The following is a 13,362-nucleotide window of genomic DNA, read 5'->3' as shown; positions in this document are numbered from 1 at the left end:
TATATATATATATATATATGTGTGTGTATATTTATATCTTAGAAAGCTGTTTCGGAATGTTAATTGACATTTATCTGACATTACCTGTGCAATATATTAAAGGATATGCAAAAAAGCACGAAAGAGGATCGGAAAAATATTACGTATTTAACTCCAACTCTCTGTATTAAAAAAGAAAAAAAAGAAAAGAAAAACACAAAACATAATATTTTGAATGAGTCCCACAAATCTCAATAACAAAGGATATTGAGGAAGTATCGATGACTTGGACAAAACGATGAAAAAAAAAACCGATAGATGATGCACAGTAGTTTCAGTAAATATCTTCTTTTCGTGTCGATATTGTATGCACTACTGGATCAGTGATGCGCAATCTGGCATGTTTTTTTAGATTCAGTTTCACAATCCGTGATCCACTCTTTAACCGAAGTTCAACTCACTCGATCCTCATCCCTTTCCAATTCGTCGCAAATTGTGGAACTGGACCACAAAAAATCGTCTTTAGAGGGCCCTTTTCAAAAAGTAGAAGAAATCTTGCAAACCATAAATGTTAATTATTTCGTTTGCATGAAATAATTCACGATACAGCACAGATGATTCTAACAATATTACAACAACATTGCAACGTTCCAGAAATATTGCAGTAACATCGCAAACGTTGCGACAAGCTTCTATGCTATATATGGGAGAAAGTATGATTTTTTATCGTCGGCTGTGAAACGGCGAGTCACAAAAAATTTTCACATGTGGGCCGCAGGTTGCGCATCACTGCGCTAGACTATAGGAGAGAGACTACAATGATGGAAGAATCGTTATTGTTATTTATTTAAACAGTCGATACCGAGAGCCGGTTAATCCACGTGTGAAATCTGCAGAAACTTGAATATTTCAAGAAGTGTCTGCGCTATTTGATGCACATATCGACAATATGTGCTTTCCCGCCATCAAGGTGTTGCTAAGCCAGAGCCAGATGCATCAGACATCGAAGTAACGGTCATCGAAGCGGCTTGGGAGTACCTGAGAGTAAAGCTGAAGTATACAACAATGCCCTTCCTGCCCCCTTAGAGTATAAATATGTATTGTTTGAAACAGCGGCGAGAGTAGCCCTCATATTTTTCGGCATGTAAACATATAGATAGAGGCGAACGAAAGAAGCAGAGTACTGACGTCCGACATCCAGTTTTTTCGCGTTGGTTACTTATGATATTTTAATTATTTGTCATTCTGTGAAATGCAAAATCGATTGAATGCTTTCTAAGCTTTTCATATATGAACCAAAGTAAAAGTTCTTAAAATAATTTTCAACGAGATCTGAGTGAACGAACTTTCCACGTATCGAACATCCTTAAAATATCTTTCAAGAATTATATTAAACTTAAAAATTTATGAGATTTTTGAAATGGGGAATTTCGGCGGATTTTGTGAAAATCTATGAATGTTAAAATTTTACTTAATAATTAAATTCTTTATATTTTAAAAGAAGTGTTTTATGTATCAAGTAATGCAGTAAACATATATATCTATCTATGATAAAACATAAATGCAGCTATTTATGCATCTGTTTATGGAATATAATAATAAGAAGGATCTTCTCTGTTTGTCTCTTATTGCAGGACTTTTTCGATTCTTCTTTGTTTTGTTCGAACAAGAGATTTGTGTAATATTAAATTATTTAATATATTATAAAATATTAAAATATCAATACAAAGAAAGAGTTCATTGAAACATCTTTGATTATTTTACTATATTTATTGAGATTTTTATTATAAATTAATGTTTGTACTGTAATAATGTGTTCGTTCGTTCATTTTGGTATAAAGAAAACATTAACTCGACCTTGTTCTTTCTCTCTCTTGCTTACTTGATCACGTTTAGATGACCTCGTCCTTTCTTTTTCCAGTAATATATAGGGTGTTCCGGAATATTCAACCTTCGTCTCAATGAAAGCTGAAAGAATTCCTTGAACATTCGAAATAAAAAATAAGAGAGGTGAATTGTACAATTGTTAAAATGTGCTCTTCAATATCACACAAAGCTGATTTCCTTAACAGAAATTCACAGTTTCGTGCTTCCTCTTCCTTAATTATCTCATCAGTTTTAATAGATATTAAGTACCTGAATGAAATAAAACTCTAAATTAAGATTCTGTCAAAATAAGATTCGCTTAGAAGAGAAGTAAGATAAATGCTCGTTTTTCATTGTTTAAAAATTAGAAAATATTTTTTAAACAATTATGAAAAAAACGTGCAATTTTATTTTACTTCTTCTTTAATTTCAAATAAATCTTGCTTCGACAAAATCTTAATTTAAAGTTTGATCATCTTTGATGTAAAGAATTTGTAGCTGCATTTTATCAATGTCCCATGAAAAATTGCAGTTATAAATTCTTAACGCAATTTAAAATCACGTTTTATCTATCAATTATTTGTAATCATTTTTTTTGCAAAAAGCAAGAAGTAAATATAGTATATTATTACGCGAGTGATATTTCTGATTTTCATAGAAATTCCTCATCATTACTTAAAATAAACGGAGAGGTCTCAAGTAAGTATAGTAACGATTGTAACGATATAATACTCGTAAGACTGCGGTTTTATCTCTGACGGCAAATTGCCAATGTCACTTGTAAATATAGTAATAAATTCGGTGATCAAATTGATGCTGGAGTGTAAAAAGGAAGATGATGAAGTCAGTCGTTTCTCTTCCCTGAACCGTATTTAAAATATTTATATGTCGTGCAAGATAAAATAATGTAACATTATTTATATGTTCCGACTTGTCATCAGTGTTTGTCGTTTATAATTACAGATAATGAGACAAAAGTCACGATAAAAAAGTTAAAATAGAAGTACAGAATTAAATTAAATTTAAAGTTTGTTTTCTTATCAAAAAGTTTTCATATCGTCAAAAATTATTATATATTTGGGTTGCGTGGGTCAATAAATATATATACTATTTTGTATTAAAAATAAAAAGATTAATATATGAAGATTGATGTCGATATAATTTTAGTCTCAACTTTATTTTCTATGTTGTTAAATTGATAAATTTATAGGACTATATAATTATTGAAAAAATTGAATAATTTACAAAATTTTCTGATCTTTTTTCTTTTTATCCGATTATTATTGTTTTTGAAGTGGAAAGTCGAGGAAATACAGGGAAAATATTAATATTAATATTATTATTATTCTCATATTTTAAAATAAGAGAAAGTAGTGCCCTCCGACGGAGGTTATTGATATTGCGTGAACCACCATCTCGTGTTATGTTGATAAGTCAGCGATCTAACCGGGCAACGTTGCGATATCCCAGGCCGCACAGCTGGACTGCGGTATTTTTTCCGTTAGCGGAACAGTGTGACGTGCCATGTGGGATGTGGGTTCGATTGCGCGCGATATAAGATAAATCTTATTATTCGCTATTCCATGTGAGTCCACGCGATCCCGGACACGAAGCGTGCCGGACGACAACAACAACGATAACAAAACCCTCAGGATATGTTATGAGTACGCCGCTGTGCCGGTGAACGGATCAAATCTTATCTTCAAGTCGCGAATGATATGACAGCTCTAAGAATGCGGTTGCCAACGTGGAACGATGACTTCCCGATTTTCTTACTGTTGCTGCTCGGTGTGCTCGCCTCTGGCTCGTATTGCTTTGAGGTGATATATGCGATTAACGCGGGTGGCGAGGCGCACACGGACAGCAACGGGGTACATTATGCCAGGGATCCTCTAATGGGAAAATATATCGGCACGGCCTCCGATTATGGTAAGCAGCTCATCATCGGGCGTATCAGCGACATAGATCAGATATTATACCAAACCGAGCGTTACCATCACAACACTTTCGGATACGACATCCCGATCAGCCAGGATGGGGATTACGTTATGATACTTAAGTTTTGCGAGGTGTACTTCAACTCGCCAAACATGAAGGTGACCCTCTTCATGAAACGGATTCGTCATGTTGAAAACCTCAGTCAAATATGTAATCTGTTATTTCATTTTAGGTCTTCGATGTCGTGTTAAATGGTGATCATACTGTAGTCACTGATTTGGACATCTTCGAGAGAGTTGGTCGAGGTGTTGCACATGATGAATACGTATCGTTTAAGGTACTGGGTGGAAAATTAATATACAATGATGAAGAATCAGACATTCTTGGTGGGAAGATAAGAGTAGAATTTATAAAGGTAGTTGATATATTTTTACTGTATATACTACATGCTATATGCATTAACATACTTCTTTACATACATATATAATATATTAGATGTTTTCCAAGAAACACAGATGGTACAGAGTGAAGAGAAATACATAGTGAATTAAGAAAATCTATTACACAATTTGGCCAAGAGTAATTTTCTCAAAACAAAAATTAAAAAATGATGTATACATACAATCTTTTTTTATATCTATCTTATTTTAATTTATACTGTCTTATTCATTTTAATTTTCTAAAGTTGATAAAAACGACAGGCTGATCAAAAGTTTATCATCTCGTGGCCAAATCTGTTAACTTTCTACAATGAATCATTATATTCTTGTATGTTAAGATTAACCCTCAACTACAGCTACCTAAATTATATTTAAATTCTAAAGCGTCCTGTTTAAAGTACAGAATGCAAGTAAACTTCTGTCTCACGACGATTAAGAAAGGTTCAAAGTTTTTTACCTATCTACAATTTAGAATACTTTGTAGTATATCAATTGTATAGATCTAATTCAAATGACCCACTGCTATAATCAAGGGTTAAACATAATGCTTCCATGTGATCTATATTGTATATCTGAGTTGTGCTAGCGTAGCACAACTCAGCACAACCGTTAAATTCGCCGACACACCGATATTAAGAGTACTTTACTCTTGAGCGCGGCTCTTCGCCCAAGATGAAATGATCACTTCACCGTATTATACTGTCTTTTATTGAAAAATACCATATATATATATATATATATATTTATTAATATGCATTAATTTGTAATTTTACAGGGTTATAGGGATAATCCAAAAATAAATGCTATAGCTGTTGTGAAAGGTGTTTTGGATGGTTTGTACATCTTTACTTTTGTTGAAGAATTGTTTGCTGACAAAACATTCACACGCGAATACTATATTTTTTAGATGTTCCACAATTAGGACCGATACCGCCTGATCCAGAGGACTATCAAGGTATGCAGGAAGAAGAGGAAGAAACTGATTTGCGAAGTAGACATACGAGTGGGCCAAGGACTCCTGACCCGTACTTGATAGACGAGTCGCCTGTATTGTTACCTGTTTTTGTAGCCATCGGCGCTTTTATTCCATTATTGTTCTGTTTATGTAAATTATAAGCTGATACACGTACATAGAAATGCCTTGTACTTAACGGTAACAGTGTTCCCAATTATTTAGGCTTGCTCAATCTACAAGAGGTCGTCTAAATAGTGTAAATAAATAAACAGTTATCTAAGCTCCTTTGCATTGCCAGATTTAGCATGTGTGAATATTTATTTTTAATTTATGAACGTAATATTACGTAAAATGTGCCCTGCATATTTTACGTAATATTCGCCGGATTATAGATTTTTGAAGTATTTTAGGAACATTGTTTTTTCTATAAAATATATAATTCTTTCATAACTTAACTCTAAGTATCTAATAAGCAATTTCACAATTAGGTCTAAATTACAATTTAAGATTATACTAATTCTTAAGCATTTCTTAAAATTAAAATAAATTTATAGAAAATTTACTTAGAATGAACTTATTTTATTTATAGCGCTAAAGTTTTTTAATTTACAAAAATCCTTGTATTTTCGATTACATAAATTAAAAAGAATTAATATACTGATTGTTAATAAGTGCTCCAAACATAAATGAAACAATGAAAATGCTTGATATAAAATGTGCTTAAAATCTTCAACATTAATTTTAATGACAAATTTTTGATAAAATCTATAATCGATTTTTAGAGAACATTTCAATGAATGAGATTCTTATTTATTTTATTTACAATTATCTAATATACGCTTATATTTCTTAATCAAACGTTACTGTTCTTAATCAAACTATAATAAATTCTGAGAAAGTTATGTAGTAGTATAGTTAAAATGCACATTAAAATGTTATCATTTAATTGCGACACAAATATAATGTATATAAATTTTTATTTCTCATTTTGTCGATTTTACAGCTTAAAAATGCTAATTTGATTTACGTTCTAATTAAATTCAGTTATAAGTAAATCAGATAATTTTTTACTAAAGTTAAGGTTGGAGATTCTGAGATAATTCATATACATTTTGCATTATAAATATCATGATATATATCTAAAATTCATAACACATACATCAATTATCCCACAAATCAACATTAAAATATTCAGGATATATGACGTTGTGCTAAGAAATGTTTTTATTGTTTTCTATATTTATTCTAAATAACGCGTCTTATAAGCCGTGATGTATCAGGTTCTGTACATGTCACGTTCCACCTCTCGTTATACAATCTTAAAAGATTTGGATGCCGATATGGTATGGCCATAAATCATGAAGCTAATTTTTGAAGTAGTCTTAGTTTAGGTCGATTATCGAAATGGATACCGTAAAGCAGAGTTTTGTAGTTCATTAAATACCAAAGCATGTTGATTCATATAATGTGATCAATTTTTCGCACATTGAAATAAATAAAAACTATTATTATATAAAATGCATTGCTTCTTATTTTTCTATAAAAGCAACAAAGTTTCGAGCAAAGTCGCGTTTATTGAACTACTATCCTGCATAACACAACCAATCCGATAACAGGATTGACATATACAAATTTTTAGTGAATAATATATACGTTTGCGTATTGCGAGAGAGAATTATAATAGTTTATTCAAAAACTATAATATAAAAGAAATTTATCTGTGCATCATATTGACTCTTATTAGTGACTTTTAATTTATCATTAGATTTATTCTTATAGCCGTCATTCTTAATATTATTTATTCAAATTAGTAATAAATATCACCTAAATGTAGAACAGTGTTTCTCTGTTTATTTCTTTGCTCAAAATAAATTGACAAATTTTGTCTTTAATTTGATTTTCTTTAAATAGTATAAAATTAATCATCTCTTTCAGTATTTTTAGAGTTAATGAAATTTTTGTCGATCGTATATTCGTTTCGATATCCCGTATAATTCATCAATAATTATAGTTCTATTTTGCAATATTAGGAAGAAAAAGAATGAAAAGGAATCGTCGAATTTGAGCGAGACACTATCGATCGCGCGATTATTCGTATAACCCAAACCAGCAAACGGGATAATGTATACACGTAGGTACAATAAATTCAATTGAGCGTCCCGCAACGTAAAGAATCGTGCGTTCGTAATGGGAATAAGCTCATTCATCCCGCATGAGACGACGCGACGGGACGTCACGTGACTCAACGCGCCGGAGTAGCGCGTCCTCGCATCGTCGAAGTCTTTGATGTGTGCTCATCACCGGCAATTAGCTGTCAATTCATGCGGCTGTACTTGTTTCGAAACGGCGGGACCGGCGAGACGGACAATCCGCGATCCGGAGATCCCCTTTCTCTCCCCGGCTTTGCGAGTCTCCTTTCCTCCTTGCCCTTGAAGCAAAGAGCTTGCGGCCAAGTCATTACTTTATCTGTATAACGACTGATGCATCGGTGATCAAATGTTCTTGCACGTAGTAAATCTATCGCTCGCCGGCAGATACTACAATAAATAATAGATCTGTTCTGTTTATCTTCTTCCTTTTCTTTCCAAGTTGAGAGAGAAAAAGAGAAAAGCTTTAACTGTGCAAAAAGTTCAGCGAAAGAGAACAGGCCTAGTATTTCGTTGACCGGATTGTTGAGCTTTCATCAGCGCGAAGTAAAAAAAATATTGTAGTGAAGGAAGCGAAAAAAAAACTGTGTCGCTCCTCTTCCCTTTTGAGGCTACTTTTTCACTGGTTTTTGAAAAATCGACGATTTGGGTATAGTGTATTGAAATTAATAAGCGAGTGTATGTTTTTTTAACAAATTAGTTTTAAATTAGCATTGAGCACGTATCTGATTACAGCTAGCACCTCGAAATCTTGCGTGTGTATTTTGTATATTTTCAGAAATCAAATGCGTTATCCGACTGTTAGTTCTGTTTCTTTAAAACTATAATTTTCAAGGATTTTTATATAAATAATGTATAAATATAATGCATGCAAGCGCTGAAAGTTTTTTTTTTATAATAACATGGACTTATTTTTGTGTAAAACACACGTATCGTGTTCATCCTTTAATTACAGTGAACTTGACAAATCTGAGAATGTATTAAAATTAATGAGCGGTTGTGTATGTAGAATTTTTTTTTATTTCTATAGAGTAAAATATTCTAGAACAGATTAATATTTTATATATTGTAGAGAATCAATAATTTTAAACTTTGGTCTCACTTTGAGTTTAAGTAGAATTCGATTATACTTATATACAAAGAAATAAATTATTTTATTCGTAATCTTTCGGTAGAAAATCAATAAAAAATTGACGAGTGTCTTGTTTTCGCCAAAAGATTTCGAAAGCTTACAAATCGACGCAGAAATTTTAATCGAACAATTATCGAAATTAGAACAGAGAATTTTAGAACGTTCAACGCGACAATGTGTAATATAAATTTTTTTTATCATTTCCATTCGTAGATAAAGCTAATGCATCTTCTTTTAATAAACGAAAACGATAACGTCTTCTATGATAACGATTATTAATGACTAATGATCGAGAAACGAACGTTGATTTTTGTCTAGCGATCAAAACGCAAGGCGCTCGCTCGTTAAAATTGTTCTTTTGATCCACGGCCGAGATATAAATACGTATGTACATATTATGTTTCATTCTATATTATTCATTCTTATCGGATAAATTTAGATAAGAATTTTCATAGACTTTCATGATGTCAACGCGACAATGAAGACGTTTTTGATCGGCGTTTATTTTCTGCGCGCGAGATCGCCGACATGTCGGAAGAAATTTTCTATCCTCCCTTATAATCGGGAAAGAATGTTAACGAACAGATGACAGATTGGTGCGATTAACGCTTGGACATATGTTACTTCTATTTTGTATCTGACGTAATCGACGCTCCTGTGTCTCAAGTATTAATTATTATTCAAATTACGCAGCCAATCCGTGCGAGGCTCATCTGTTCGTTTAACTTTGCCCCCTGCAAGATGAATGGCGGAAATATCGTTTGCGCATTTATGGTAAAAGATTTATTACTATATATGCAGATGTGCGAGTAAAGTTTAAAGAATTATCGATAATCGAGAAGGACACATTTAAAATTAAGATTCTCTTCCAGTACCGAAGATCTACACTGAAAAGAATTATGTTATATCAATAACATTATTTTAATTAATACAGATAATCCTATATATCGATCAAAACGAATCTTAGTGCTTAATATTATTAAATACGGAATTTTGTAAATTATTTCAATTTTATGAACTGCGTGGTTCGCCGATATGGTTGGTCGGACTTAATTAATATCATAAATTAGATTGATTATTTATTTAATGTAGTAATGCTAAAATAAGTATCTTAAGAATCTGTAAATAATAAGTATTATTTTAGTTATAAAAATAATTTTGTTAACTTATAATACTATTAATGAAAATAAGTAATATGAAGTCAAGGGCGATATAAGAGTCAAAAAGATTTTTATTCAACAATAAAACATATAATTAATAACTACTTTCGATAATTAATTTAACATAATGCTAATTCGTCTTCAAACAAATAAATATGATAATAAACAAATATATATAAATAAGTTACAAGTTTCGGCTCTCGGATTGAGCCCTCCTCAGACATATTAAAAAGCGGCGGACAAAATTAATTGATAAAAAGATCGCTCGTGCAGTTTCCATTAATTCTGTGAGTCTTCATATAGAAACGACATTAATTACACATGATTGAAAAGTCGTATGTATAAAAATATCTCAAGGAAATCAAATAAAATTAAATAAACAATAATGTTATTTCGGTGTATCAGCATGATTACAGTAATATACATCAAATTGAATTAACATTATTGTTTATTTAATTTTGTTTGATCTCCTTGAGATATTTTTATACATACGACTTTTCAATTGTGTGTAATTAATGTCGTTTCTATATGAAGACTCACAGGATTAATGGAAACTGCACGAGCGATCTTTTATCGATTAATTTTGTCCGCCGCTTTTTGATATGTCTGAGGAGGGCTCAATCCAAGAGCCGAAACTTGTAACTTATTTATATATATTTGTTTATTATCATATTTATTTGTTTGAAGGCGAATTAGCGTTATGTTAAATTAATTATCGAAAATAGTTATTAATTATATGTTTTATTGTTGAACAAAAATCTTTTTTGACTCTTATATCGCCTTTGACTTCATATTGTTTATTTTTATATAACGAGTCCTTATTTTTTTCTATTAACTATTAATGAAACAAATTTTATTAAGATAAGAGCATATGACGTATTTGTTTCATTAATAGTAGATATTATTGATTTAAAAATATTTTAAATTAATGTGTTGTTAATATAATGTTATTTTTTTCCAATATATAATATTACGTTCCTTATATAGATTTCGCTGGCAGTAAATATTGAAGTCCAAATAAATTGCGATTGGTTTATTCCTCTAAATTCAATCGAAATTTGATATACTTTGCAAATAGGATCGCAAATACTAATTGTTTATTCTGATGGCGATAAAATCTATATAATTTTTTTTGTACAATGTAAACTTCTTACACTTTATATATCTACCAATTTATTTAATGTTCTCATACGTGATACTTCTTGGAATTTGAGTGAGTGTACTTTAGTGATTACTTTATCAATTCAATACGTATTCTCGACAGTAATGTCAAATAATAACGAAACGAAAATGACACAATTAAATAATAATCGTATTTTTTTTTAAACTAATCATTTTTTAAATAAATTGAAAAATATACATATAGAAATGTGCGTCTAACTCATATTTTTATATAGAAATAATATAATATAAATAATTTTTTGACAGTAATAAGATTTCTAAACTGTTTATCAATGATCACATGAAGTATTTAATTTCCAAAATAAAGTACATTTAAAAAGTTTGACGCAAGATAACAAAATTGATTCTGTACCGGGATGCTTCTAAGACATGAAGAAAGACATTAAAATACACTGAGTCACAGCGCAGGATGTAAGTCACGAGCGGACCAGTACATACAGATGCAAATAAATGCAGCTCTCTTCCGTCCCTCGCGTACACCCACCACCACGCGTGAAGGGTACATCAACAGCGATGATAGAACGACAGGACAGGCCGGTCTCTATCAGTCCGTCAACGATAATCCGAATACTTTGTCTGGAATCATCGTAGATTGGTCGGTGGTTCCCTCCCTCTCGCGGGACTGACGAGATCCCTTAACGAAATCCCCCCCGGATGTCGTTATAAAAGCTGGTGCGACCCGGCGCGCTGTTTGTCTTTCCTCGGCGGCGATTCAGATTCTGACTTGTGCGTGCAACGAGCCTATCATCACGGTCATCATGGTGCAGGTAGTCGGCAAATATCAATACGTATCGAGCGAGAACTTCGAGGATTACATCAAGAGTCTCGGCAAGGGTGACATCGCCGAAGCGTTCTTGCAGTCCAGGCCGATTGTGGAGATCCAGCAGAATGGCGATCAGTGGATCGTCCTGGTCACCGTCAGCCAGGACAAGACCATCTCCGCCAGTTTCAAACCTGGAGAGGCCTACGACGAGCAGCTTCCATCTCTGGGTCTCAACTTTAAGGTAGGTCTCGTCGGAAAAGAATATTGAATTATTGCAATTGTTGAGTATTACACGAGAATCATATTACGTTATCAAATATGAATATTAAAATTAAAAATTAATACAATAGAAGATTATTCTTCTATATTGGAATACAATGCAGGCCACGTTCAATAGAATATTTTGCAATTGTTGCAAGTTTTCTCTTCATGCTAATTGGATTATATATATTTTTTTAGAGGAATAGAGTTATATTTCAGTGAAGAAAACTTTCAATAGTTGCAAAATAAATATTTTGCTAAATGTAGCCAATGGCTCGGTCTAAAGTTACCGCTCGGAATATCTTCTATGCAAAAAAGAAACTGCAAGATTCCGAGATTTGATATTCTAGGAGAAGATAACGTTAGAAAGAATATTCTTCATAGATAGAAAATTATTAGACAAAATAACTTTTGCATATTGATTTTTCGCACGATTCACGTCGATTTGCGAGCTAAATAATGAAACTGAATTTTCTTTTTCTATTTTTCTCGCATAAAAGAGCGAAACAAACCAATGATGATTGAAGCAAGACCTAAGAACTTCAATTAAAAATTGGCCGTATTCAGAATGTTTATTTTGCAACTACTGGAAGTTTTTTTCGTTGAGAGATAGGTTTATTTTTAATCTAAAAAGTATAATCTAATTAATACGAAGAAAACATTCAATTAGTTATAAAATAAATATTTTGCTGATGTGGCCATTAGGTACTCTCTAAAACTTTTTAAGTGAATCTCACTATTAAAGAGATCGAAAATTGAGCAACTCTTTTTCAAAACTGGTTCAATTTTCACTCTTTACAGTGAGATTCTATTTTATAGAATTTAGAGTATACATTAAACGTTCTAACATTATTTTTGCAATAAGTATATCGATTATTACATCATTATGCATTTGTTTTACGTCACAGAGCGTGACTACAAAGGAAGGCAATGGTTTCAAAACGGAGACCACCTTATCCGCAGATACCATATCGATCCGAATTTATGAATTCACAGACACTGGAATGGTTGTGGTAAGTGTGATTTCAATAAAACAATAACAATGTTATATAAACAATGTCATATAACGATCCTGTAAATATACTGAGAAAAACGTCTGATTATATCAATTGAAATGCTAGTTGAAAATGAACAAATCAGAATTTTCTAATTAAATCTACTAGAATTCTAATTAAAATAATCGAAATACTCATTGATATAATCAGAATCTTCTGATTCGTCAATTTTTAACCAGAAATTTTTCTCAATGTGTAACAATGATGCAAGGTGACCAAGTGACGAGCCTTACGCGTTTCTTCTTTTTCGTTTCAGCATCTATCCTCCAACAAGAGCGACGTTAAAGCGAAGCGTATATATAAAAGACTGTAAAGCCGGTTCCTAATTTAAAAATAGCAGTTCATAATATCGCACTTCATTAAAGAAATTGAAATGTACAAGAGTACTTCTTTTCTTCTTGTCCATTTATTCCATTTCCCTGAGACGAGACGAGATGCGACAAGGTGTCAATCAGGCAGGACGAGAGGACGTATACATAATGCT

At 32.0% G+C, this 13,362-nt stretch overlaps 2 protein-coding genes across 2 annotated transcripts; both read left to right on the top strand.

The window, feature by feature from the left end:
* The first annotated feature begins 3,563 nt into the window (after positions 1–3,563).
* On the top strand, positions 3,564–5,352 carry LOC108772044 (malectin-A). Its single transcript, XM_018537493.1, has 4 exons — positions 3,564–3,941; positions 4,016–4,198; positions 4,999–5,056; positions 5,131–5,352. Exons 1-4 carry the CDS (start codon positions 3,564–3,566, stop codon positions 5,337–5,339), a joined length of 828 nt encoding a protein of 275 aa, XP_018392995.1. The 3' UTR covers positions 5,340–5,352.
* A 6,110-nt stretch (positions 5,353–11,462) lies between these two features.
* Positions 11,463–13,358, top strand: Fabpl (FABP-like protein). Its single transcript, XM_018537507.1, has 3 exons — positions 11,463–11,803; positions 12,732–12,836; positions 13,135–13,358. Exons 1-3 carry the CDS (start codon positions 11,558–11,560, stop codon positions 13,189–13,191), a joined length of 408 nt encoding a protein of 135 aa, XP_018393009.1. The 5' UTR covers positions 11,463–11,557; the 3' UTR covers positions 13,192–13,358.
* Positions 13,359–13,362: the final 4 nt, after the last annotated feature.

This window comes from Cyphomyrmex costatus, unplaced genomic scaffold (genome assembly GCF_001594065.2).
Source record: "Cyphomyrmex costatus isolate MS0001 unplaced genomic scaffold, Ccosl1.0 scaffold175, whole genome shotgun sequence".
Lineage (NCBI taxonomy): Eukaryota > Metazoa > Arthropoda > Insecta > Hymenoptera > Formicidae > Cyphomyrmex > Cyphomyrmex costatus.
Note: the sequence above shows the minus strand (reverse complement) of the source record. Positions and strands in the feature narration are given on the sequence as shown.